The following is a 23,026-nucleotide window of genomic DNA, read 5'->3' on the forward strand; positions in this document are numbered from 1 at the left end:
TGCAATAATCTCTCTGCTAAGGTGAACATGCAGCAAGGGAACCTGCTTTAATAATTAACTCAACCCTCCCCTATGTAAAAACTATGCTGATATCTAAATTAAACAACCAAAAGTCACTCTTAGAGTGGCTACTTTATATATATATATATATATATATATATATATATTTGTGATGATAAAAACATGGTCAATTTCAACACCTTGTAGTGCTCCTCATTGGCAGAGATTTGATGGTTCCTTTTATAACTGGCAATACAAAACACCAGACTGCTCAATTTTTAGCCATGTTACCATTTGAAAACAGTCTTATGCAACAACACTGTCACCCACATCCTTCTTCTCGCAGTCCTATCACTGTCAGCTGTATCACCCAAATTAAAACCAACTGATAGGGGAGGAAAATAGAATCTGAAATGTTATGTAGTGCCCACATATTTCATTAAATAAGGGCAGAAAACAAATGCTATTCAGGACCTCAGCTTGCTGTACAGGATGAAGGGAAGGCTGGGATGGAGATGACCCTTCCTAGATCTAGGAGGGTCCGTGCTGGAACTCTCTGTACATGAATCCACAGGAACAATATGTCTGTGGTTTCATCGCTCAGGCTTTGATGTCTCTGTGCACGGCTTTCTTCCCACCCTATTTAATATTTTAGTTGAGAGGGCATCCTCCTAATGTGGGCTATAATCTCTGTTACTTCCACAGATCATTGATGGGACCACAAACAAGTGAGTGTGTTCATCTGGGTTTCTATTCCTCCACTTTCCTCCCCTGTCACCAGTAGCAACTCTTTCCTCATTTTCCTACCCCAGAGAAGCATAAACACCAGGAACATTGTGAGCAACCCTCATTTACCACCTCTGTTCACTCCAATCCCAAAGGTGTTTCTATGCTTACAACAGAAATACTCCAAACGCTCTTTCACTGCAGGTCCCCTCCTATGAGATGAAGTGTCTGAACAGCGTGTGCATCCTTGCACAGACCATGTTGTCCAAGCAGGTACATGCATTTGCTGTGGACCTTTGGGGACCTATCCTTTACAGAGCAAGTGCATTTTATATGATGCTTACATGCCAGCACTCCACACTTCCCCCCCACCCCCCACATTAGCTTGGGTTGGTAATTCACCATTGCTTTGACATCTGGCACTACAGTCAAAGCAGGATCTCACTTACTGAGGCTGCAAGGCAAGCACATCTGTGTTTCCCTACAGCTTTGTCACCTCATCATGTTTCACAGCACAAAGTTCATTGCCCCTGTGACAAGGCTCTTCTGCTACTGAGGGGATGGTTTCCCATCAGGATTTCTCTGGCAGCAAAGCCTGTCCAAGAAATTTGTCTGAGTTCGAGCCTCCACCTACAGGTGCTTCACCACATTCAGGTGTGCTAATTTAACTCTTTCCTGTGGTTATGCCCTCAAATTTTTTTAAGTGGATTTGCTTCTGGGAAACTGTAATGTAGCATGTCACAGAGATTCAATTACTCTTGCCAAGCAAGTAAGAGTTCCTCTTATACTACACTATAAAATACTAATGCACACACAGTGAAGCCTGGACTTTAAAAATAATTACCACTACCACCACTAAAAAAAAAAAAAAAAAGTAATTTGATGTAATTTTGTATGTTTTGGATGGAAGAAAGGCAGATCAAACTTCAATTAAATTAGGGTTTAGTCCTATGTTGCTACTAAATTAGGGTTTAGTCCCATGCTTCCTACTCTACAATAAAGTATGTCTATTTCCAGACCAGAATGTGCACATAGGAACTTCCTCTGCCAAGCAGAGAATGAATCACAGAGATATGAGAGGATCTAAGGACTCAGCTCAACTTTTCCCACTGTGCCCACTGACAACTGCATTCAGTGGCACTAAGTCACAAGACAGATGTCCACCAGCACTTCCACACCTGGCCCTGCCCCAGGAGCTCTGTGCTCAGTGCCCCCAGACAAGACAAATCCTTTACAGAAGTACAAGAAAGTCAGTGCAGGAATGAGGACACAGGTAAAGCAGTTCTGTATCTGAAATGTGATTTGTTGAGATCTCTCATCTCTTTTGCTGGAAATGAAATAATTATTTCAGCAGTAGCTGCTCTATCATACTGTATTAAAAAAAAAAAAAACAAACAGAAAACAAACAAACAACAACAACAAAAAAAACAACAACCAAAACCTTGAAATTATATCAGAAAAACAAAACTAGAAAAATTTTAAATTTCCACCATTACCAGTCTCTCTTGGGATCTAGCTGATTTATTTCCTTCAACTTCCCCAACCATGCTGTGCATTATTTCAGTCAATTTGATGTCGAGCAGTGTGGTTTCCTACCCTTTAGGAGCAGGCTCTTATATTTGCTTTGCAATTGTCAGTTGCTACTGTGTGTTTTTCCTGCTTTTCATATTATCTGCTGCTTATGCTTCTGATTTCTTTCCCTCTCTTTGTTCCCAAATGCTGCAAGTACAAACCAGGTATCTGTAAACTTACAGACATTTCTTCATTTACAGAGCAGGCACCAACACATCTCTGAGATCTGTCCGCAAGCATCCAAGGAAAAATCAATTCCAGGCATACTGTATCAATTTCAGCACTGTGTAGGAACGGCAGAGTTTAAATATCTTAGCTTTGTATGTCTTGAATCAACTCTGCCTTTCTCTTGCATAGATACAAAAGCAGAATAATCTTCCTAACTTTGAGGGAGTTTAATTCAAGGGTACATCTGTCTAAAGAAATTAAATAAATGTGTTTCTCCCAATTCATATGTTTTCTGAGGAAGGGAGAAGATGTAATCACTTGATTTTGATACTTCTAGTGACAATCAGCTAATTTTACCTTAGTCCCACATTCTCTGAAGGAATCACAATGGAATAAAAGCTTAATCTTGTTCTAATTCAAGTCAATAAAAAATTCCCATTGGTTTAAATTAGAGCATGAGTGATCCTGAAATATGAGTCAGAATTGCACAACCCAATTTTCATTGGGCTAGGCCTAAAGAATCTCCTTTAAACCACATACTCACTCAAGTTCCTCATGTGCAAAAATACTGGTTTACCAAATGAGGCCCCAAACCCTGACTCACATGTTCCTTAACTGAATTCCCACTGCAGTACTGTAAATATTACCTAGGGATTTAGAGATTTGTTCTTTCACCTTGCAGCACCATCACTTTTTTCCTTCCCTAAGTCTTCTCCTCTGCAAGCCCCTACACTTTGCCCTGTGCCTTTATAGAAATAGCAAAAGCAATAAACTTTTGTTTCCCTCTACAAACATTATGAAGCTGCTTAATTATTAAAATGTCTGTGCTGTTTCACTGGAGGGAAAAAGTCAAGCTCTGCATGTTCTAATTGTTTGTTTTCTTCTCAGTTTCCTTGGCATAGGTTTATTTTTTTAATAAAAGCTTAAGCAAATATTTCTTCAGGCTCAGCATTCAAAAAGTTCCCGGTGAATTAAACCAGTTGAGACTCACCAACCTGAATCTTTCAATGCAGACATGACAGGGGGAGGTCATTTCATTTTATGGTAAGATGTCTGCAGGACATCTATGAATCTCTGGAAGTGAAAGAATACAGTTGGCCTTTTAAACCCCAAGAGTTACAGTCAAAAACCTTCTTGAATCTGTAGCTGAGCTACAGGCAGTGTATTGCAGAAGGCATTTTCTAGTCAAGATGTAGCTGATGCTGTAATAAACTGTGGTTCACGAGATCTTTGTGGCTGCCAGGCCCTCACATGGGGCATTCAGCACAGCAGCAGCTGTGCAGAGAGTCTGTGCAGGCACAAGCACTCCTCACAGCAGTGATGCACGACATAGCTCCTGTATGGAGAAACAACCTCCTGTCAAAGAGCTCAGGCTCTACCTCTTGCCCCAAATCACTCCTGCCCATGCCGGGAGCTGCCTGCAGGAGCTGCAGGCAGGAGAGAGCTCTCACTTCCCTCTCTTTATGAAAATTGTCATCACTAAGGTTTAAGCTCCCTTTCTCTTTGACTTTTCAAGGCCCCTCAGGCTCAGCTCCAGCAGATGGGCAGCACAAACATGGTGATTCCAGCATATCTGAAGCCAGCATATGCAGGGGATTTGAGCGTGCTTCATGGATCCAGTCCAAATGTCAGCCAGCCTGGGAGGGGTTCCAGCCACAAACGAGTTCAGGACAAATGGCCAAAGTATTTTTTCAGCCTGGAGAAAGTTGGCTTTGTGAAACATGCCCAGTGAAACCTGCACATATGGTAGCTTTAGCTGCAGAGGACTCCATGTGCATAATCCGCCTTCCCGCGCTTCTGTCAGTGACAGCTGGGAGGTCACTATAATTATCCTGAATTGGGATGCTGAGCAGCCCTCAGCACTTGTCTGTTTAGGGGAAGAGAGAAAATCTGTTTGCAAACGGCTTGTAGCTTAATGCCTTCAAAGTGTGCCTGCCCCTTCTTGCTTATAAGGACTGTGCACTGGGAGATCAAGCAGAGGATTAATGGAGTGGACACTCATCCACTCGAGGTTTTGTTAAAGCTGAGTCAAAAAATCTGATTAGTCGTTGGGATGTCCAGACAGGATTAATTTGGGATTGGAAATAGGATGGTAAAGAAATGCTGGATGTGTTTCTCCTCCTCCTCCTCTGTCAGTGCTGTGAGAAGATTTTGTGCATGTGGGATGTGGTGTGATCAAGCGGCTAGTCCATGAGGGAGGTTCTCAGCAGCAAGTGGAATGAGGCATGTTACTCTCTAAGCTGCAAGGAAAAACAGAAGGGAGGTCACTTTGTTCTCTCTTTGCAATGTTTACCTGCTATTTTATCAGAACTGCAGAATCCTTCTCTATTAAAAAATTATCTCTACTCTTTTCTTAGACTCTTGATGAAGCTGGGAAATTTTTAATCAGAGAGAGATACACTTAAGGGGTATACAGTTTCTCAAATGTTTTCATGAGAGCTAAGTCCAGTTCAGTTATTTTTCAGGTAACACCCAAAAGGTACTTAAAGAAGCCCAGAAGGATCCAAATTTAAGGCCAAGATGACAGCAGAATTGTCCTGATCCTCCATACTAGAGACAGAGCACATCATCCTGTGTGCACTACTCAGGTTATAGGAATGCACATTTTTCAGGATCAAGAATCTTTTGGGATGGTGGCAATCAAAGTGGGATGTGCACAGTGTGCACTGCCAGGTATGCTCCTCAAAACCACATTTTTGTGTCAGTCCTTCCCTTGGAGGGCAGTAGGCTGGAGGAGCTAAGGGGACAGACACCACAGGTCAGAAGCACCGTGGTGTTTCACAAGCAACTCCCAGCATGGCAGTTTCTAGGATCTGCTGCTCCCGGGACTTTCCCCAAATAACAATTAGACTTTCCAGGAAAGTACGTACAAAAGCATGATGTTGTGACTTCTGTGAGAGAACACAGCACTCTCTGCTTCAGAATTTGTCATTAAAATGTACAGTGCCATCACAAAACAAACAGAACTGGGGCTTCATGCCTGTGTTCAACTCTGCTCCTACACATAGTTACTGAATGTCCTTCAAAGTGGATAACATTACCTGCTCTCAGCTATGCAGGTGCACTGTGCAAGCAAGGAACAGTAACACAGAGCAGCAGGATGGCATCAGGAGGAGGGGGTTTTAATTTTTGACTTATTCATGACCCATACAGCTAATTTAAATTAATTGTACAATTCTGTTTAGACAGAATGTGTTGATGTTTTGCTCTCTTAAACCCAGAGGGCATTTTTAGGATCTCTAATATGCTATTCCAATGCTTTCAATACTAGTTCTTGAATTAAGTCTCTGATCACAGAATCATTGAATGGTTTGGGTTGAAAGAGACCTTAAAGATCATCATCTCTTTCCAACCCCTCCACCTTCTACTAGACCAGGCTGCTCAGAGCCCCCTTCCAACCCAGCCTTGAATACTTCTATGGATGGATCCACAGCCTCTCTGGGCAACCTGTTCCAGTGCCTCACCACCCTCACAGTGAAGAATTTCTTCCTTATATCTAATATAAACCTGAGTTCTTTTGACTTCCCAGAGAAAGCTCTTCATTATCCCAGAGTAAAGATAATGACTCCCAGAGTACTGTGCAAAATCAGAAGTATTCCCTAGAAACCATTTACCATCATGTGTCAAACAGAGGTATTTCCCATAAAATCTGAAGGGGTACAAAACCGTAAACAGATTTATAGTGAGCTATTGTTGTACTTGGGAGGAGAGGAGACTTTCTGTGTTAGCACAAAGCTTTAGAAAACAGAGGCCCGGAACATAGCTCTCTGCTCTGATGTCTTCCTGCAACAGCCCCTGGAGGAAAGTATCATTTATGAAGCACTGAGCTTGCAAGTTAAATGAGCCATGTTGTGTGATCTGTGCACTCAAGAATGGGCTCACTTCTTACATGATATGTGTGACGCCGCAGGCTGCTCTTAGAGAAGAAAGTGACACTCCTGGACCAAGATGATTCAGTGTTTCTGCCTTCCAGGTCCTGCTATTGTGCAGATATTAAAAGATGGAAGAGTCACAGGATACAATGTTTGTTGTGCACTACAGTGAATCTCTTCCCAGTCAGCCAAGTTTGAAGCTAAATTCAAATAAAAACAATTCATTTCAATGAAGATAAATTAAAGTTTGCAAAAGATATTTCCAGAGAGTGCAGCTGAGACAGATGATTTCCTCATCCTCTTTGGAAGGAGAAGGTCACTTGGGAAGAGGTGAGTGAAAATTAGTCAAGAGTGCCTGTCCAACAGCCCTTCACAGGGAACTGGATCAGATTCAGATTTGGTGATTGAAAAATAGCAAGAGATGGGTATTCTGTCAGCTGCCCCTTTCTCCCTCCGTGCCATCAGGGGATTCTCTGGTACCAAGCTTAAGTCTTTCTCCTAAGAATAATTATCAGATAGAAAACCTTGTGGACTCCTCAAAATACCTTAATTCTTTCAGTGCATAAGGTGCTGCCACTGGGGATGACAATATGAAACCACCCCTGGAGAACTGACAGGGCTAAGCCATGCTGTTTTCTGTCCACTTGTGATCCCCTCCACTCCCTCATCACATGCACCACTCAATGCCCATGCCAAAGCAGACAAATACCTCTCACTCACTAGCTGGGAAGTGCAGGGACATCTTTTCCTGTTGCCTGGACCATAAAGCACAGGGAAATGTGCCAAGGATTACCTGAGCTGCTGGTGCTTTTTCCAGCAGTGCCATGTGAAACCCTCCAGGAGGTGGAAGGTAAGAATGACCTTTGCAACTGCTGCCTGTTTTTGGAACAGTGGTGCCCAGGGCTGGCTGGCAGCTGATGGAAATGGACATGAGTGGTACAGAGCCAAACAGAAGTTGCTGCAGGGAAGAAGCCACTGGTGCAGGGCACAGGTAAAATGCCAGGAGCCAGTTGGAGTAGTGAGGTAGCCATATGTGCATTAAGGATGAATAAAGTGGGAGAACTTTTTAAATCATTGTAAGGCATTTCCCCTTGAACAGATGTTCCTCAAGCAGAGGAAATGGAGATGGAATTTGGGATGAGTTTTGAAACCATTCTCATCCATAATAATGCAACAATAACCAATAATCCTATTATTTGTGCTTCCCCCCATGGTGATCTTACTTGGCATGCTGACTTTTTGGAGTCTTGTGTCCAACATCATCTACAAAGCGTTCAGGGCTCTGAGCACATGGTTGTTGCATGAAGTCCCCAGCTACTTTAAACTAGTATTAATTCAAGACCAGCATAAGGAAGGATTGAAGACAGTCTGTTTTTCAAAAGAAAAAAATCTCTTGGACAAGTGTAAGCAGATCACTCTTCTACTTAGAAAAAGAGAGTAAACCCCAGGTTAAACCACTGAAGAGCACATGCAGCCCTAGTGACCTCCTGGGAAAGATTGTGAATTGAGCTGTGTGTTTTTCATCCAGAAGTGATTATGTCAACAAAAATGCACTCATTTTTCTCTGCTGCTTTTCTGAAAATCTCTTATAATTACCTTGGTTTGAGATAGCATTTGATAGCACCTAGCAGCTGAACAACCCTGACTGGCACCTCTGATTACAAGAGACTAGACAGGGTGGGAAACCTGAAATTTAACTTTGTTTGCTTTAGAGCACTTTTTATGCTTGATCCAAAGCCCACCAGAGTCCAAATGAAAGTTTCCATTTCTTTAGGTTTTAGTTCAATATCTTTGCCAATAGTCATTTAGTCACAGACTGACTACTAGCATATGGAATCAAAACAAAGCTTACAAAGAGATGTTAAACAGAGTTTGTGGACAGCAGGGGCTCAGCACGGATTTTCATGCTGGAGAAAGAGGCTCTCTAGGTCACTCCTGAGGTACTTTGGCACGATAAAGAGTAGTACCATGAGTGCTCAAATGTTGTGCTGTCCATCTGGCACAATTTGGCCAGACAGATTGATTCTTCAATGACCCGAATGCAGCAAACTTCCCCCTAACAAACCCTGATTCTGTTATTTCTTTTTTCTGGACCTAGAGTAACTTGGGAATGCAGATTGCTAGAGCTTAAATATGTAGTCTCTGAAAAACAGAAACCTGCAGGCAGGTTTTGTTACAGCCATTTAAATGGATTAACTCTAATACACACAAAGTTGGTTACTCCATTTATTTTCCCCTGCCCTGTTTTCATGCGTATTATCTTACTTCCTGCAATCCCAGTGGCATAGAAATCAAGCTTCTCCTCATTAAAATTCAGAGCTAATAATTTTGGCATCCTCTGTGCAATAAGCAGCTTTATTTCAGATTGCACATAGCCCACATTTTGTACCATAGACAGCTTTACAGAGTAAAGCAAGATATATAGTGGCCAAATAAAAGATGAAAGGGGCAGGTTGAACCTTTCAGGCAAAGGGTATTTTTGGCTAAAACGTCTGCCAGGACTACATTGTCCTTCTGGTCATTATCAGAACAGGGTTTTTTTAGGCTTAGAGTTTTTATTAGACTTTTCCCAATACTAACAATATTATACACACAACTGAGATTTTAATTTTTGTGTAAAATAGCTAACTAGTACTGCTCACATCTTTAGAAATGGTCCTTAATGTTTGTAAATTTGCAGGTTAGAAAGGAAACAAGATTCAGGTGGCCTGGATCATGAGATGAATCAATTAACCTGGGGTACATTAAAGGGGGAGAAAGAAGTTGCTAGTGAATTAAGTCTGTTTTGGAAGAAAGAGTGGTTTTGTTTGGTTTTTATATTTAGGGGTCTTTTTCTCCCCATGTTGCTGGTTGTTCTGCAAATGAAGCTTTTCACACTGCTCCTGAGGATAGGCTTGGAGAACAAACAGGTTTGTTAATCTTTTTTCATTTTAATTTTTTTTTTTGTCTGCACTATGCTTTCTGTCTGTGTGTGCATTTCCAAGTGAACTGTTCATTCTAGTTCCTCCTTTGCATGGAGCAAAAACAAGTACATGAATGGTCTCCAAGAGTACTCAGGAACAGTCTTCCTGTCCTGTAACTGGATGGAATGTTGACATCAGTGTGCAGAAATTCATGGTGTCAGAGGGATCTGTAAGCTATAGTCAGCTCTTGCTGGTTACAGTGCTGTTTTGCAAATTCTCCTAAACCTGAGTTTCTTGAATGTTTGAATGAGTAAATCACGTGACAGAAATAGATACATTTATTAAAATTCTTTTCTGTTTTTGAGCTGTGGACACCATGACTCCTTCTCACCTGGTTCTCAGATGTTATCTCTCATCTGTGAAGTTGCTCTCTGTAAACCACTTTGGCTATCTGTAGCACTTGATATGGCTGCTCCTGACTTTGTTTTTAACACTAAATTTTCTATGATAAGCTATCCAGTAAGTAGTTATCGTGTTATATGTTAAGTTTTCCTTTGTTTTTATGGGTAATGTGGACTGCTCCTTCCAATGCAGCTTCCACCTTTCTGATTGACTCTCCAGTTTGTCGAATCCCATGTGGGTCTCCAGATGCAATTGTGTAATCAGTTGCTGTTATCAGCTCCAGATTAGCAGGGAGATTGGCTTGCACTCACCAGAAGTATTCTTGGCATTTACCAATTTGTGTTTCAGAATGTGGATTATGGGTTGTCCCTGTGTCTTCCCTTGTGACATACAAATGTAAACTTCAGTGCTAATAGCCTCTTGCAGGTGTGGTCCAACAATCACAGGTCCCTGCCTTGCATATTTTGTCATAGAGTTTCATACTTGTTTATCTGCACCTGGTATTTTATCCTCACGATAGTCTACTTTCTCAGTCCCTTGTTTATATTTTAAAGTGGAGAATACCTTCAGTTGGGGAAAAACAATGGTTTCTACTTTGGGTTTTATTAATAAATCATTAGAAGGCTTGAAGAGAATGTAACATCACTGATACAAACAACAGGCTCTGAAACAAAACTGGTTTCTGCAAACCAATGTACATTCCTTTTTGTAGGATGCTGTCTGGGTTGAAGTTTGTCTCTGGGTTTTCATGGTTATTCCTCCTCATGCAGAGTTATTTGTAGGATGTGAAAAAATTCAGAAGGGTTATTGTTTTATACCTATGAACATGCTTTATCACTTTAAATTACACTGAACCTGTGGTCCTTCACTTTTCAGTGCTGAGGTCTGGATGATTTTAGTTTTGGATAGTTCTTGGAAGACAATGTAAAAATTTGTTGTGGTGTCACTATAGGTGGCAACTACATCAGTTGTGTAGGTACTCACAACACCTTTCTTTAGAGCTGACCTTCACAGATTGGGATGCTTATGCTGCAAGCCAGCTACAGGAAATTGTATGTAGCCCAAACTGCATTAGGCATCACCAGCAATATATAACTGGAGTGGCAGTAGATGTATAAATGAGTTTGATATTATGGTATCCAGATTTCACATTAGCAACTATCCTGAAAAAGCTGTTGACCTGGAAAGCTAGTATTTAACTAAAGAGTTGTTCATAAACCATGTAAACAAACCTATCTCTTTCAAAACAAATTTACTGCTTAAACAGGAACAACTCTCTCTGGGTGATACTGCTTTCTTCAGACCTTTTAGCTGATAGAGGATCTCCTCAAAACACATGAGTTGATCCAGTCATATATAAAGCTGCAATATGTGCAGTCTCAGAGATCTGTGCAGTCTGAAGAACAGCTCAAAAAGTTTCTTAAAGTACTGGAAGATCCTTAAGTGACTGATGCAATAGAAATATGGACTGTTAGTGGCCGAACACGTTTTCCCAAGAAGAAAGTGTGGGATCAGATGACCTCTTCCCTCCTACACACTGACATACCACAGTGCCAAAGCAGACAGATTTCACCTGGTTTATGGAGAACAGCTTTGGTTTACTGTAGCTGCTCTCTGCTTCACACACTCTGTGTAAGACTTGATCAGCTCCCACTCAGAAGCTGTTATTTTTCTCCTGTTACACATGCTGTCCAAGAAAAAAGCTGTGTGTTACAGCTATACGTGATCCCATCCTCTCATGATGACCTTTTCTTAAGTATTTTAAAGTAAGACCTCTGACTGAGGAAAAAAAAAAAATAGATGCCACTTTGAGAGTGGGTAAAAAGACTGTAGGCTGGTATCTTTGAATTAGAAACTCAACAGGTTGGGCCTGAGTCTCAGCTCCCCAGCAAAGCACTGGGCAAACTGGCAATCTGTAGGGTAACATAAAGAGAATGCTGGATTTCTAGTGCCAAAGAAAATTATTAGTGCATTAACAGAATGTGTCCTTTGTTACTATGATCAGCATGAGTCTCCTTTTCCTAGACAGAAAAGATGTGCTTTGGTAATAACACTGAATAAGACAAGTCTTAAACAGATTGAATTAAAAGGAATCCAATGTTCCAAACAGATCTCACTTTAACACTCATCTTGCATTTTCTCATAATCTAATTCTGTTATTTCTGGTGATAGCTCTTCCCTAGAACTGGAATATCCTTTCAACTGACTTGAGGCAGAGTGGAATCTCTGGTCTGTTGCTACAGTGGAATGTAGTGGTTTTTTAGAATAGCTGGTATGCTGGTTTTAGCATCCACAGGCCCCAATTTCTACTTGCTTTCAAATACCATTACCTTTGCAGTAACTTCAAATATTCCCAAGGTTAGACTGTATGATTCAATCTGTTAAATATTATTGCATTGCCTCTAAGAATTGGCATCCTCTCCTTCCCAAGACACACTTCTTCCAGTTCTGAAGGGAAATGGTGCTAATTAGCTGTATTATGAAGATATGACATCTTAATTCACTATAGTACCTTCCTTTTAGGAGAGCCAGCTAATTGAAGGACCAGAGCTCTTAAAAATAACTGTATTAGTTATAGACAGTAAACAATTGTCCTGGTTAACAGCTGGGCTCATGCATTACCAAGACGTCCCAGGCTAGACAAAGAACTTATGTTCGTCAGTTTTAATTTGATTTCACCAAATGACATCACAATGGTGTCTGTAATACAGCTAATGCAATGCGGTATAGGGTCTGTCTGCACAACATGGATACACCTGAAGCAGTTTTAAATAGGAGTAGACTACTTGCAGAACAACAGACTTTGGCATGAATTGATTTGACCAGATTCTGTAAGTGGTTTTGCTTCTCAGCTCTTTGCTGCAGGTATCCAGATTTTCCAGTAGAACCCATGTTCACCTGGACATCACATATTCAGCAAGATTGGAACAGATCTTCAAGATCATCTAGTCTAACCATCAATGTAGCACAACTACAGTCACCCCTAGCAAATTGGATGTGTGTCTATTAGCCTCAGCAGAGATTGCAAAGCACATTCAGATCAAGGATTTTTTGATGATTATACTCAAAGGAGTCCTGCTTCAGGGAAGGATTTTCTATTTTACTTCACAGGGTGCTCACTCTTTATCAGCTTCTGGTACATCCAGATAGAGGTGAGGGAGCTTGTACAATTAGCCCCCAGATCTGAAAATGCAGTAGCAAAGAGAGAAAAACCTGCGTATTTTCCCTCTTCTGTGTCTGCTGCCACAGAGAGCTTGTCTGAGGTTTATGCAGGTCTGGATCAGCAGAGCAATACTTCAAAGACTTCAGAAAGAAAAGTCAGTCCCAGAGCTGTGTAGCCATCCAAATGACTTGCAGCCTCTTTATGGCTTCCAAAACACTAGTTTTTCATCCCTGATCAGTTCCAAGCTGTGATTTTTTTAGGGAAGAAGATATCTTCCCAGCTCCTCTGAAGACTCTCTGCTTTACTGTGATCTATGTACCTGCCAATACCAACAACAAAATTAGTCATCTTTTTAATCCTGCTTAACTCTCTATATTTATGTATATAAATACTGGGGTTTGAAGGTTTGATTTGAGACCAGAAATAGAATTCGCTCTTCTTTTCCCATGCCTGCGTTTCTGAATGTTTATTATCCTTGTCTACATCACCCATCTTGAGAGGAAACACAAGCTACCTATCTTTAATAGCATGCACATACCCCAGATATAAGAAAAAATAGTTGTGAATAGTTAATCTTTTTCAACAGAAGAGATCTAACAAGGAGATGGGAACTTCTTTTTCCTACTACTACTTCTTATACATGGCTTTGATTATAAGCATAAGAATGCCATTTCAGCCAAACCTTGTCCATAAACCCAATACAGAAAGGAAAACATGGTTTCTAATCTGCACTAACTGAGCCAAAAGCAAAATCCTGGCATACAGGCAAAATTTGCAGTTGTGTTCCCCATCAGCTGGTGAGTGTGAATGTTCCATGGGTGGAACACATGGGACTATGAGGCGCAGTGGGAATGGGACATGCAAGGATATGTTATCAATATTGGCTGCTACCTCCCCTTTCCAGCAACAGAAACTGTTGAGATCTGAAGAGCTGCACCTTCATGCTTTTGCTCAATACTGTGTACACTTCAATCCCATTGTCACTGTGCTATTTGCTGCAATTTGGAGATGGCCAACTTGCTCAGAATGACAGCTAGAAAGCCCATCTTGCCACAAGCTCTTCTTCTTCCCCTTCAGTGCAGTAAGACAACTGTTCAAGTATGAACATGCTCAACCTTTTGGCACCTGTCAAGAACATTAAAGGTCTCTTAATACAGCAATTTTCAATGCATTTGCTGCTGAGTTGGAAGCAGTTCCAGCACAGGACATTGTAAGTCACGTTAGTATAGATACTTTCTAGGCATATGTTTTGCCTGAGCATTGCACTGCTTCTGTGTGTTCATTACTGAAGCACTACACTCAGCAATAATGGAAAGTGGGCCAGGGAGCTGCACTTAAAAGAAGGCTCACAAGTCATACCCTTCCTTCACAGTAAGATCTCCCCCAGGTCAGCCAACACATCTCACTCCAGAATCTTTTCACCCTCTAACATTTCCTCTGTTCTTCACCAGACCTCTGTCCTCATGTCCTGTAAAACCCAGTCATGTCCACACTCCAGTTCCCTGGTTTTCATGATTGCATCCATAGGTGACTGGCAGATTATCTGTGTCTTGCAGACTTTGAAATCTCTCTCCTGCAATTCTTTCATCTGACATTTGGGATGTGCAATGTTGCATAGATTAGTGCCAGAATTATAAGGTTCTTATTACCCTCTGTTAAAGCTCATATCTAGAGGATGAATTATGGAAAAACTTACATAAAAGGGCAGATAAATCAGATAAACAGGCTCCATAACAGAAGAAGCTGTTGAGGGGAGACATGTCTATATCTTAGGCTGGTGGACACTCACTGACTCACCACATCCACATTTCCACTCTGGGAATCACAAGAGCAAAATAGACTGCAAGACCACATAAATCATTAAGCAAAGAAAATTATTTTCAGTTCTGTATTTAAATGTCAACCTTTTTCCTAATGTAGCAACAAGGCTTCACGCATACAGATTGCAAGTTAGAGACGCAGATGATGATGGTAGGTACCTCTGCCTCATGGTAAAATATTGAGAGAGCTCGATCGTATTCCTAAATGAGTACAGGCAGAGCGTGTCCTACAGCACCACCTAGCAGGCTAATTTAGAAGCGGTCCATATCCCTGGATCCATGACTATAACGATCTGGATGTGCATCAAAACCAGGGTGCACTTCGGTCTTGCTTCACCTTCCTTGGTGTAAGAGCTGCTTCTTGAAACCAGAACCATGTCAGCGTGATGATTAGTAAAGCTGGGGTGTCTGGTTTTCCCTGTGATATTCATTATAAATATCTTAAGAGAAACCATAGTAAGAATGCAATGCTAGATTTTTGAGATTTAGTGTAAGAAATCCTTGTTTTCTAGATCTCTCCACCTGGTGCAGAAGCACTTCTCAAAGTCAGATTTCACAAACCCACCCAACCTTCTCTCCGTATTCCAAGGATAAGTAAGTCTTAGTGTGATGAGGGATTTTAAAAGCCTGAGAGTCTCTGGGTGTTTCAGTTAGTGTGAGTCTGTTGTCTGTCATCACCTAGATACACATTTTCTTTGTGCATCTGCATGAAGTGTGAATACCAATGCCAGCTCACAAACTGTAAATTTTGGCAGATGATGAAGCTCCATGCTGAGGCTGCAGAACAAAGACTGTAGCAGCTCTCTGCTGATATAAAGAGGGAGGTAAAGTTGGGTTTTTGTTTGTTTATTGTTGTTGTGGGTTTTTTTGGTTGTTTGTTTGTTGGGGATTTTTGTTTTGTTTTATTTTTGGTTTGTTTTTTTTTTTCTGGCCGCCTCATACCTTGTTAGAGTCTTTGCACTTTTCAGAGTTTTCAATGCTCCCATTTTGCTTGATAACCTAGCAGAAAATTATACCTTTTTGTCTGTTACTATGTTTTCTGCTAATACTGAGATAAACGTGGTGCATAAGAGGGTCTGATGGGTGACAGAGCTGGCAAAAAGTGGCTCAGAGGGGGACAGGTGAAAAAGGTGAGATCTTTTCTCTGACTTCTCCCTTTGGGTGGCAGCAAACTATTCATCTACCTTGTCATACTTCATAAAACCATAACCTAAGGGTAGAACTGTGCCCTGTCATGAAGGAGTGTGTTTTCTTAGCAACCTGTTTACTGCAAGTTAAAACCAAGGTTATCATCACCAGCTTCTGTTCACAACAGGCTATGCCTAGCCAGGCCTGTTTAGTACACGCATTTCTAAAAATCAGATAATCTAGTGGGGAAAAACACAGGATAAATTTCTTCATTAGGTTACTTTCATGAATATCCTAAAAATCCCCATGAACTTTAATGAGAACTCCTAACTAGCCAGTTTGTGATCTTAATCCTGTCAATGTGAACTCGAGTGTCATGCTAAAATGTCTGGGAACTAAACCTTTACTGGTAAGAAATGCTTCCATCAGGGGCTGCTGCAAAGAAAGCAAGACCTGTCAAAATTAATCACAAGTAGAAAGTAAGAACAGCTTGCTTTTATTTCTATTCTGTTGCTTCTCACCCAGCATAATTTCCATTTGGTTAGTGAAAAATTATTATCTTATGACTGCCTGGTGTGAAGGGACACTTTAAAACAATCATCCTGCATCCATGCAAACTTCCCATGATGTAAACCCAATCTTTTCCTATCCCCTACCCAAATAAAACCCTAATCTGGCCAAAAGCTATTCTGTCCTCTGGCTTTGCAAGGATGGCACATCCCAGGGCAAGGCTGGACTTCCCAGAGCTGTGCCCTCGGGTGCCAGCGCTTCCAAAGGGCGCTGCTCTGCCACCCATCTCCTCTGCACTTCACGGCTTTCCAGGGCCTTCGGAGTGCCCAGGCTCCAGACCAAATCCACACGGGCTTACTGAGAAACCACACTGGCCATCTGCTTTCAGCAAACAATAACTGTAAAGCAAATTAAACAAAAAAAATCCCTGCATATGTTACTTTCCCATTAGGAATGGCAGATAAAACAAATGCTACACGACGGATGCCAGCTCTGCCACTTGCTGCCTTAGCGGCAAGCATTCCTGCCCTGCAGTGGAGAGAGCTGAATTAATCATACAGATGTAAAGCATTTTGCAGGAAGAACGCTGGGAGTTAGAGCACAGAATGAAGTCGTGACGCGGGCAGGGAGCGGCAGTCCCCGCCTCATGCGGCGGCTGTCCTTTGAGGGGCAGGGGCGGGCGTCTCTTGCTCTTCGCCTGCAGGGGCAGCGGGTCGGATCTTCCCCTCGGTCCGTTCCCCGAGGTCAGGCTCAGCGGGTCGAATCTTCCCCTCGGTCCGTTCGCCCCATGCCAGCCCCGGGCTGTGTCACTAGAGCCACACGGCCGCTCTGAAGGAAGCGAGCCCCGCCCGCCATGGCGCCGCCGCCCGCCCCCGGCCGCCCCTTCCGCCCGCAGCCCCGCCTCGGCCCGGGACCCGCGGTAGGTGCTGGGCGGCCGCGGAGCGGGGGGGCCGGGCGGTTCCCGCAGCGAGGCCCCGGGGTTATGGATTTCTGCCACCATCCTCTTCTGTGCTTTTAATTTCGTGACCCTGGAGGCGGGTCTGGCCCGCCTGATTGATCGTGCTTTAAGCTGGGCTTTCCCCTCGACTACTTTCGATTTTTAAAGCAATAAATTCAGTAACACACACGTGTTATGACGAAACCTGCCCAGATATCCCCGATCTGAACTTTAGCTGTTCAGTAGAAAATCCCCGAGTTTAGTGAGAATTAAGTGCCTGTGACAACACAGAGATAGAAAGTATTTCAGCGTGTGGGGGAGGCCGCCGTGTAAGCGTGGTGGATTCATGGTTACCGAACAATTAAATTTGCAGGATATGGGCCATATAAATTGCCTTGCAGCTTCCGGTCGCTTTCCTCATACATAAATTGCAGAAAGTTTATGAATAAAAATAAAGATGCCGTGCACGGTTCGGGTTGCAGTGGGATGTCTGCAGGAGCTGAGCATCTGCACTGACCCCTGGGGAGGGTTTGAAAGCATGAATGCTAAAATGTATTGTGGGCAGTTTTCTTTTTATTTTCCTGAGTATTGACTATTATGAGAAAACAAATACTCTGACATTTCCTGCTTACTTCTGCATTCGATGTGCACAATCACATTTGATGATGCAAGGAAAGAATTTTCATTACATAATGCAAGACAGAAGAGTGGAGTTTTCAGTGTGGTCTGTCCTTCCCCACACGGGTGTGGCTGTAAGCTGAAGAGGGAATTTTTTCTTTACAGCATTTCTAATCTTAAAACTATGTTAGCCAGCTCCAGTGAGAGGGCGTTTTCTGACAGGAGAAACCTGTAAAGTCCATGCCTCAGCTTCGCATGAGGATCAAGTGATAGGCTCCCTACAATCGTCCCCTTGAAAGTGCTTCCCCCTGCACTGTAAATGACATGACCTTTTTAATCAGATCTAGACTACCAGATTTGCAAAGAGGTCATAAACTTGGTCATAAAAATGGTCATTTGATTTTAAGTATTACCATTTTTTGGTTTTATTTCTATTATCAGGGAGATTTTTCTCCTGAAATTTGGTTTCATCCAAGGTCTTAGCTCTTTAATGTGTTTTTTCTTAAATAATATTGTCAAAAAAACTCCCCACCTCTGTCTTCAGCAGAACATGAGAATGCCACTAGTTATTACACTAAGAAATATGTATTAAATTACTGTATGATTACATACATCATTGTTTTTATTAAGCACTCAGTGTGTGTTCAATGCAGGATAAATATTAAACAAGATTATTCTTCTCCTGGTGAGTTTACAGTCTGAAAGATCTTCATAGGAAGAAGTAGTAATAACATATTATTAAAACACCGCCTTTAAATTAATCTCTTTTTGTTTCCCTGTGGTTAACTCATTTGCTGTTGATCATGACTGGTGTATCCTGGCATGTCCTGTAGTGCTGTTTGATGATGTTACAGACCCCAGCTGTCCACTCTACCCCTCTGTGAGAAGTTCTTGTTCAGCACATGTGGAAGGAGAGCATGTGTCCCTGCTTCAGCTGCTGCCATGCAGAGCCCAGCAGCATAGCTGAGACCCACCTTTGATGATACTCCACACTAAAACTTTGGTTGTTGTATTACAGCTCAATTCCCTTCTGCCACCTCGGCTTCCTGTGAGGACAGCTGGAAACACTCATGTCTTTAACAGCTGCAGGAAGATTCTGTGAAGGTTGTGTGTTAAAGCCCTGAGAGAAGAGACTTTGCAAATGGAAAGAGTGGTGCCCAGTTTTCACTGATTTCTGCTGGATTTAGGTGCCTAATTCACTTGTATACCTTCATAGTACCATCATTCTAGGCAGGAATTCTGTAGCCAGTAGAATATTTTTAAAAGAATTTTGAGCTTTCCTGGGCAGAGCGTGTCATGTGGCTTGGATCATAAAAAGAACTGATGCTTCCCAAGGGAAGCATGACTCTTGAACTGAATGAGTTGGCAGGTTTTAAAGTTTTTAAGTTTATTTGCTTATTTAAAGAGTCATAACATAGTCGTAGGCCCTGAGACAATTTATGTTCCAGTTTCTGCTCTAGATTGAGCATAGTATTTGTCAGAGAAATTATTTCAAAGTCAAATTTTTAAAAGTACTTACTGAAACCATGCTGCTTTCTGAAAATAGCTTTTTACTGAGTAAGCTAGAATCACTGCCTGGAAGTTGAAATCTGAAAGAAAAGGGGGGAAAATGTAGGGAAAAACACATACTGTTTCTTGTTGGTTTTCAGTTGGTTGGTTTTTTGTTGTTTGGGTTTTTTTTTTTAATACTGAGCTTGACTATCCATCAGAACAAACTCCTAAAGGAAAATTCTGTCTCCTGAAATTTTTCAAATCAAAATGTGATCCTGTCTTGAAAGTTGTAGTCCAACTCAGCTTATTGAATTTAGTATTCAGGTTACTGATTAAAATTTTTGCAGCTGTGCTGTAGAGGAGATTGGCCTAGACTGATCTAATTATTGGCTCCTTCTGACCTCAATACCTATAGACTGTATAGTGGAAGGCAGGAGTGGATTGTGCTAGCAAGGACTAGACAAGTCTGTTGGGTAAATCCAGGATGGGTATTGATTGCTGGGGGAGGAGGAAGTGTGGTGGCTTTAGTATTGTCTTTATTGCGGTGAATTGATTTACTGGAGGAAAGGGAGAATTAATTCTTCATATCAATCATCCTGGGTTGCAAGGCCCAAAAATTATTGCGTACCTCTTCCTCTGTAAAGATGTTTTGTGTTTTATTAATGTAAAAAATGGTTTCTTTGGTTATTGTGCTCTGCTTCTTCTCATGCTTTCTGCTTTAGTTGTTTGGGGTTTTTACTGCTAGAGAGATGGCAAACCTGTCTATGCATACTTTAATTCCTGATTTTGTGTTATGAACAGGTTAGGATTTGACTATGGCAGTGTGGTTCCTGCGGAAGGCATCTGTGTGGTTAAAGAAGCACAAGATCACTGTGTTGGCCGTTTCTTGCATGGGACTGCTGGGCACTAACCTTTCCTATCATGTGTTTCCTGAGCAGACATTCAAACTCTTGCACGAGTGCTGGTCAGAGGGGCAGCCAGCTGAGCTTTCAGAGAAGCTCTGTGGTGTGTTTCAGGATGTCCTTGAAGATACTGGTGTGAAGTCCACTGGCTCCTACAGAGCCTTTGCAGCTTCTGGCTTCCACCCTGTGAGCGCTGGAATTCCCTGGCTGCCCGAAGGCTGTTTGGTGGGCATCCCACCTAACTTTGATAGCACAGCTGAGGATAAAAAAGGAATAGTCAACCATGTTGTTGTAATAAATGGCAAGGAAGTGGACTGGGAGAGCAGTGAAGGCGTGGCTTTGCAGGAAGCTCTCACATTTTCCCTTAAAGCTCAGAAGTTTGCCATTGCCAGAGAAATTGCGTACTTGCGGAATGGCAGCCCTTTAGCAAGTGCAGTTGTGGCTCCGACTTGCTTGGCTGGGACGTTTGTCTGTGGGAGAGCTCTAAAGCTGCTGCTGGGGTTATCCACGGGCCCTGTGATCCTCCGCGGCCTCTGTAACCTTGTCACTGCCATGGGAGGACTGCTCTGCTACTATGTCTCTTCTGATGCCATCACCTATCACCTGGACTGCAGGGCTGACTCGAAGGCAGCCAGGCTTTCCAAGGACTATGCCAGTGGTGGCCTTGAATTTTATGATAAAATCTTGTCCCGCAACAGGATTTTTCGTGGTCTGATGGGCAAACAAGGGATGAAAATGTATGCCCCGAGTGGTAACCTTTTACCAAGGCACTGGTTCAGAATAAAGTATACCCCGTACACTTACCGGAGAACTTTGATTCTTAATATTTTAAGAGAGCTCCAGGCATCTGATAGGAGTGCTTGAATTTTAAACTTGTGAATTATGTATCTTGGAACACCACTGTGCTGCTTTTTTCCTTTTTTTTTTTTTTTCTTCTGTATCTTCAATAGAATTTTGGGGTTTATTTTTGCATATAGTTCAGGAAGAGTTATTGTACATTTCTTGAATAAAGAATTCTCTCTTAAAATATTAAAGACTTGCTTCCAAAGTGCTCAGTTCTGTGTGCATCTCAAATCACAAGACTGCTGAGAAGGGAAACTTTTCAGACACTGATCTGGAAGTTGTGCTGTGCTACTTTGCCTTCCTGCTGTTTTGGTCTGGCAAATTGGGAGGGGCAAGTCCAGTGGAGAGTTTTGGGATCATTATAATTTAAACTGGGGTGTTTGCTGTTTCTCCTATGGAACAACATAGATATTTTAAAAAACGGGCAGTCTGTATTCTGTGGTCACATAAATATCAAGACAGAGAGTGTTTCTGTTCTGTGTAAATTCTTGTGCTGTGTATATTCTTATGCTGCAATCATCATTCTTCAGTAGGAGACATTAGTTATGCTGCAGTTGCTATCAGTACAGACAGATTATTGCCAGAACCTGCATAATTTGCTTAAATCTAGTTCTGCTCTCTCTAGCACATGGTGACTGCAGCATTGCCGTGAATGTTCTCCAGGAGTGGTAGTATGTAAGATAACTGTCCTGGGTTGGTGGTTTTCTCACAAGTGGGATAAGCATGTTGAGAAAAGGTTTTTCTGCTTGCTTTGGTATAGTTTTTTTGTTTCATTTAAAAATACATGTATGCCACCCGTTATGTCAGTGAAGGCAAGGTATGAGACATAAGTCTGGCACTTAGTGCAGAAACTGGTGAGGTCTTTGATGCAGAGTTGCCAAAGGACACTGTAGCCAACTGGCTCACGAAGATTTTGTCTGCCAGGCCAAGCTTTGCCCAGGATTACTAATCTTCTGGAGAAGTCTTTAGTGCATGGGCAGTAAGCTTTCCACTGCAGCCTCACCTTGATTTTCAAGGTTGTGGTTCCTTCTTTCCTATGTTTCTGTTGCTGTTCCAGGAGCTCTTCCTGGTGATGTCAGAGTAGTTCTCATCTCTGTCATCATTCTCACCAGCAACTTCTATTATTTTGTGTCCTCTCAGAGATGTGCTTTGTGTCCTCTCTGTCCTGGTTTTGTCCTTTCTTCATCTGCTTCAATAAGAACTGTCACACCTGTGTTTGCTCAAAGCATTACTGAGTTCTGTTTCCCTTTTGAATCACATCGGTGGCATAAAGTTGATATTCTGGCTGCTGAAGCACTGCTGTTGCTTTCCATTGCTGAAGCCATGTGTGTGAGATGTTTGAGTTTCTGCTGAAGTAATCTGTGCCATGTGCTTCTGAAACATCACCTATTGCTTGCCCTTGTCCTCATCAGGTCATGAGATGCCTCTCTGGTGTTTTTCTGACTGTAAGGCATAAAGTTATTGTTTTTGTGTCCTTTGTGAGAGTCTGGTAAAATTTCCTCGTCTGTGGAATAAGAAGAGACTTTACTTTTAGGCAGGAGTCTTCCAGATAAATCCAAGACATCACAGAAATGTATTGGTAGAGTGACATAGTGACTCAAGACTGGAATATAATTCCTGGTTTATATAGCCTGTGAGTTTATTTCATCCTCCTGTTACTTCTTCAGACAAGTCTAAACTCTGTGAAATATTCTCAGAGAGAACTTGGCCCATTTAGTTTATGTGGTTGAAAGAGCTACTGCTACATAAAGAGTGCAGAGAGGAAATCAAGGCCTTCTTGGAGATTTACAATAAGTAACAGTTTAAACAATAGTGTCAATTGTGTCATAGTGTCAATATAGGGAAAACACAAACTGCAGTCACAACTGCTTAGTAAGATTTCCCTGAACTTTAAGAATGTGCAGGTTGTCCTGGAAAAGATTTTTGTGTGTGTATTTCCAGGTAGTTGTTGTTTGCAAGATCACCCATGCT

General features: G+C 42.0%; 1 protein-coding gene across 2 annotated transcripts; it reads left to right on the top strand.

The window, feature by feature from the left end:
• The first annotated feature begins 9,129 nt into the window (after positions 1-9,129).
• Positions 9,130-21,246, top strand: TMEM177 (transmembrane protein 177). 2 transcript variants are annotated; one of them, XM_039701871.1, is made up of 3 exons: positions 9,130-9,247; positions 18,838-19,006; positions 20,112-21,246. In XM_039701871.1, the coding sequence occupies exon 3, from the start codon at positions 20,126-20,128 to the stop codon at positions 21,074-21,076; it is 951 nt and encodes a 316-aa protein (XP_039557805.1). In that variant the 5' UTR covers positions 9,130-9,247; positions 18,838-19,006; positions 20,112-20,125; the 3' UTR covers positions 21,077-21,246. The 2 variants fall into 2 exon arrangements, with proteins under 2 accessions (XP_039557805.1, XP_039557799.1); XM_039701865.1 differs by lacking the exon at positions 9,130-9,247 and adding an exon at positions 16,927-17,183.
• The last annotated feature ends 1,780 nt before the right edge of the window (positions 21,247-23,026 follow it).

Source organism: Passer montanus, unplaced genomic scaffold, assembly GCF_014805655.1.
Source record: "Passer montanus isolate IOZ18808 unplaced genomic scaffold, ASM1480565v1 scaffold1, whole genome shotgun sequence".
In the NCBI taxonomy this organism is placed as follows: Eukaryota; Metazoa; Chordata; class Aves; order Passeriformes; family Passeridae; genus Passer; species Passer montanus.

What these genes read in the sequence shown, in the direction of transcription:
- TMEM177 (XM_039701871.1), top strand. Translation starts at nt 20,126, where the DNA reads ATGGCAGTGTGGTTCCTGCGGAAGGCATCTGTGTGGTTAAAGAAGCAC.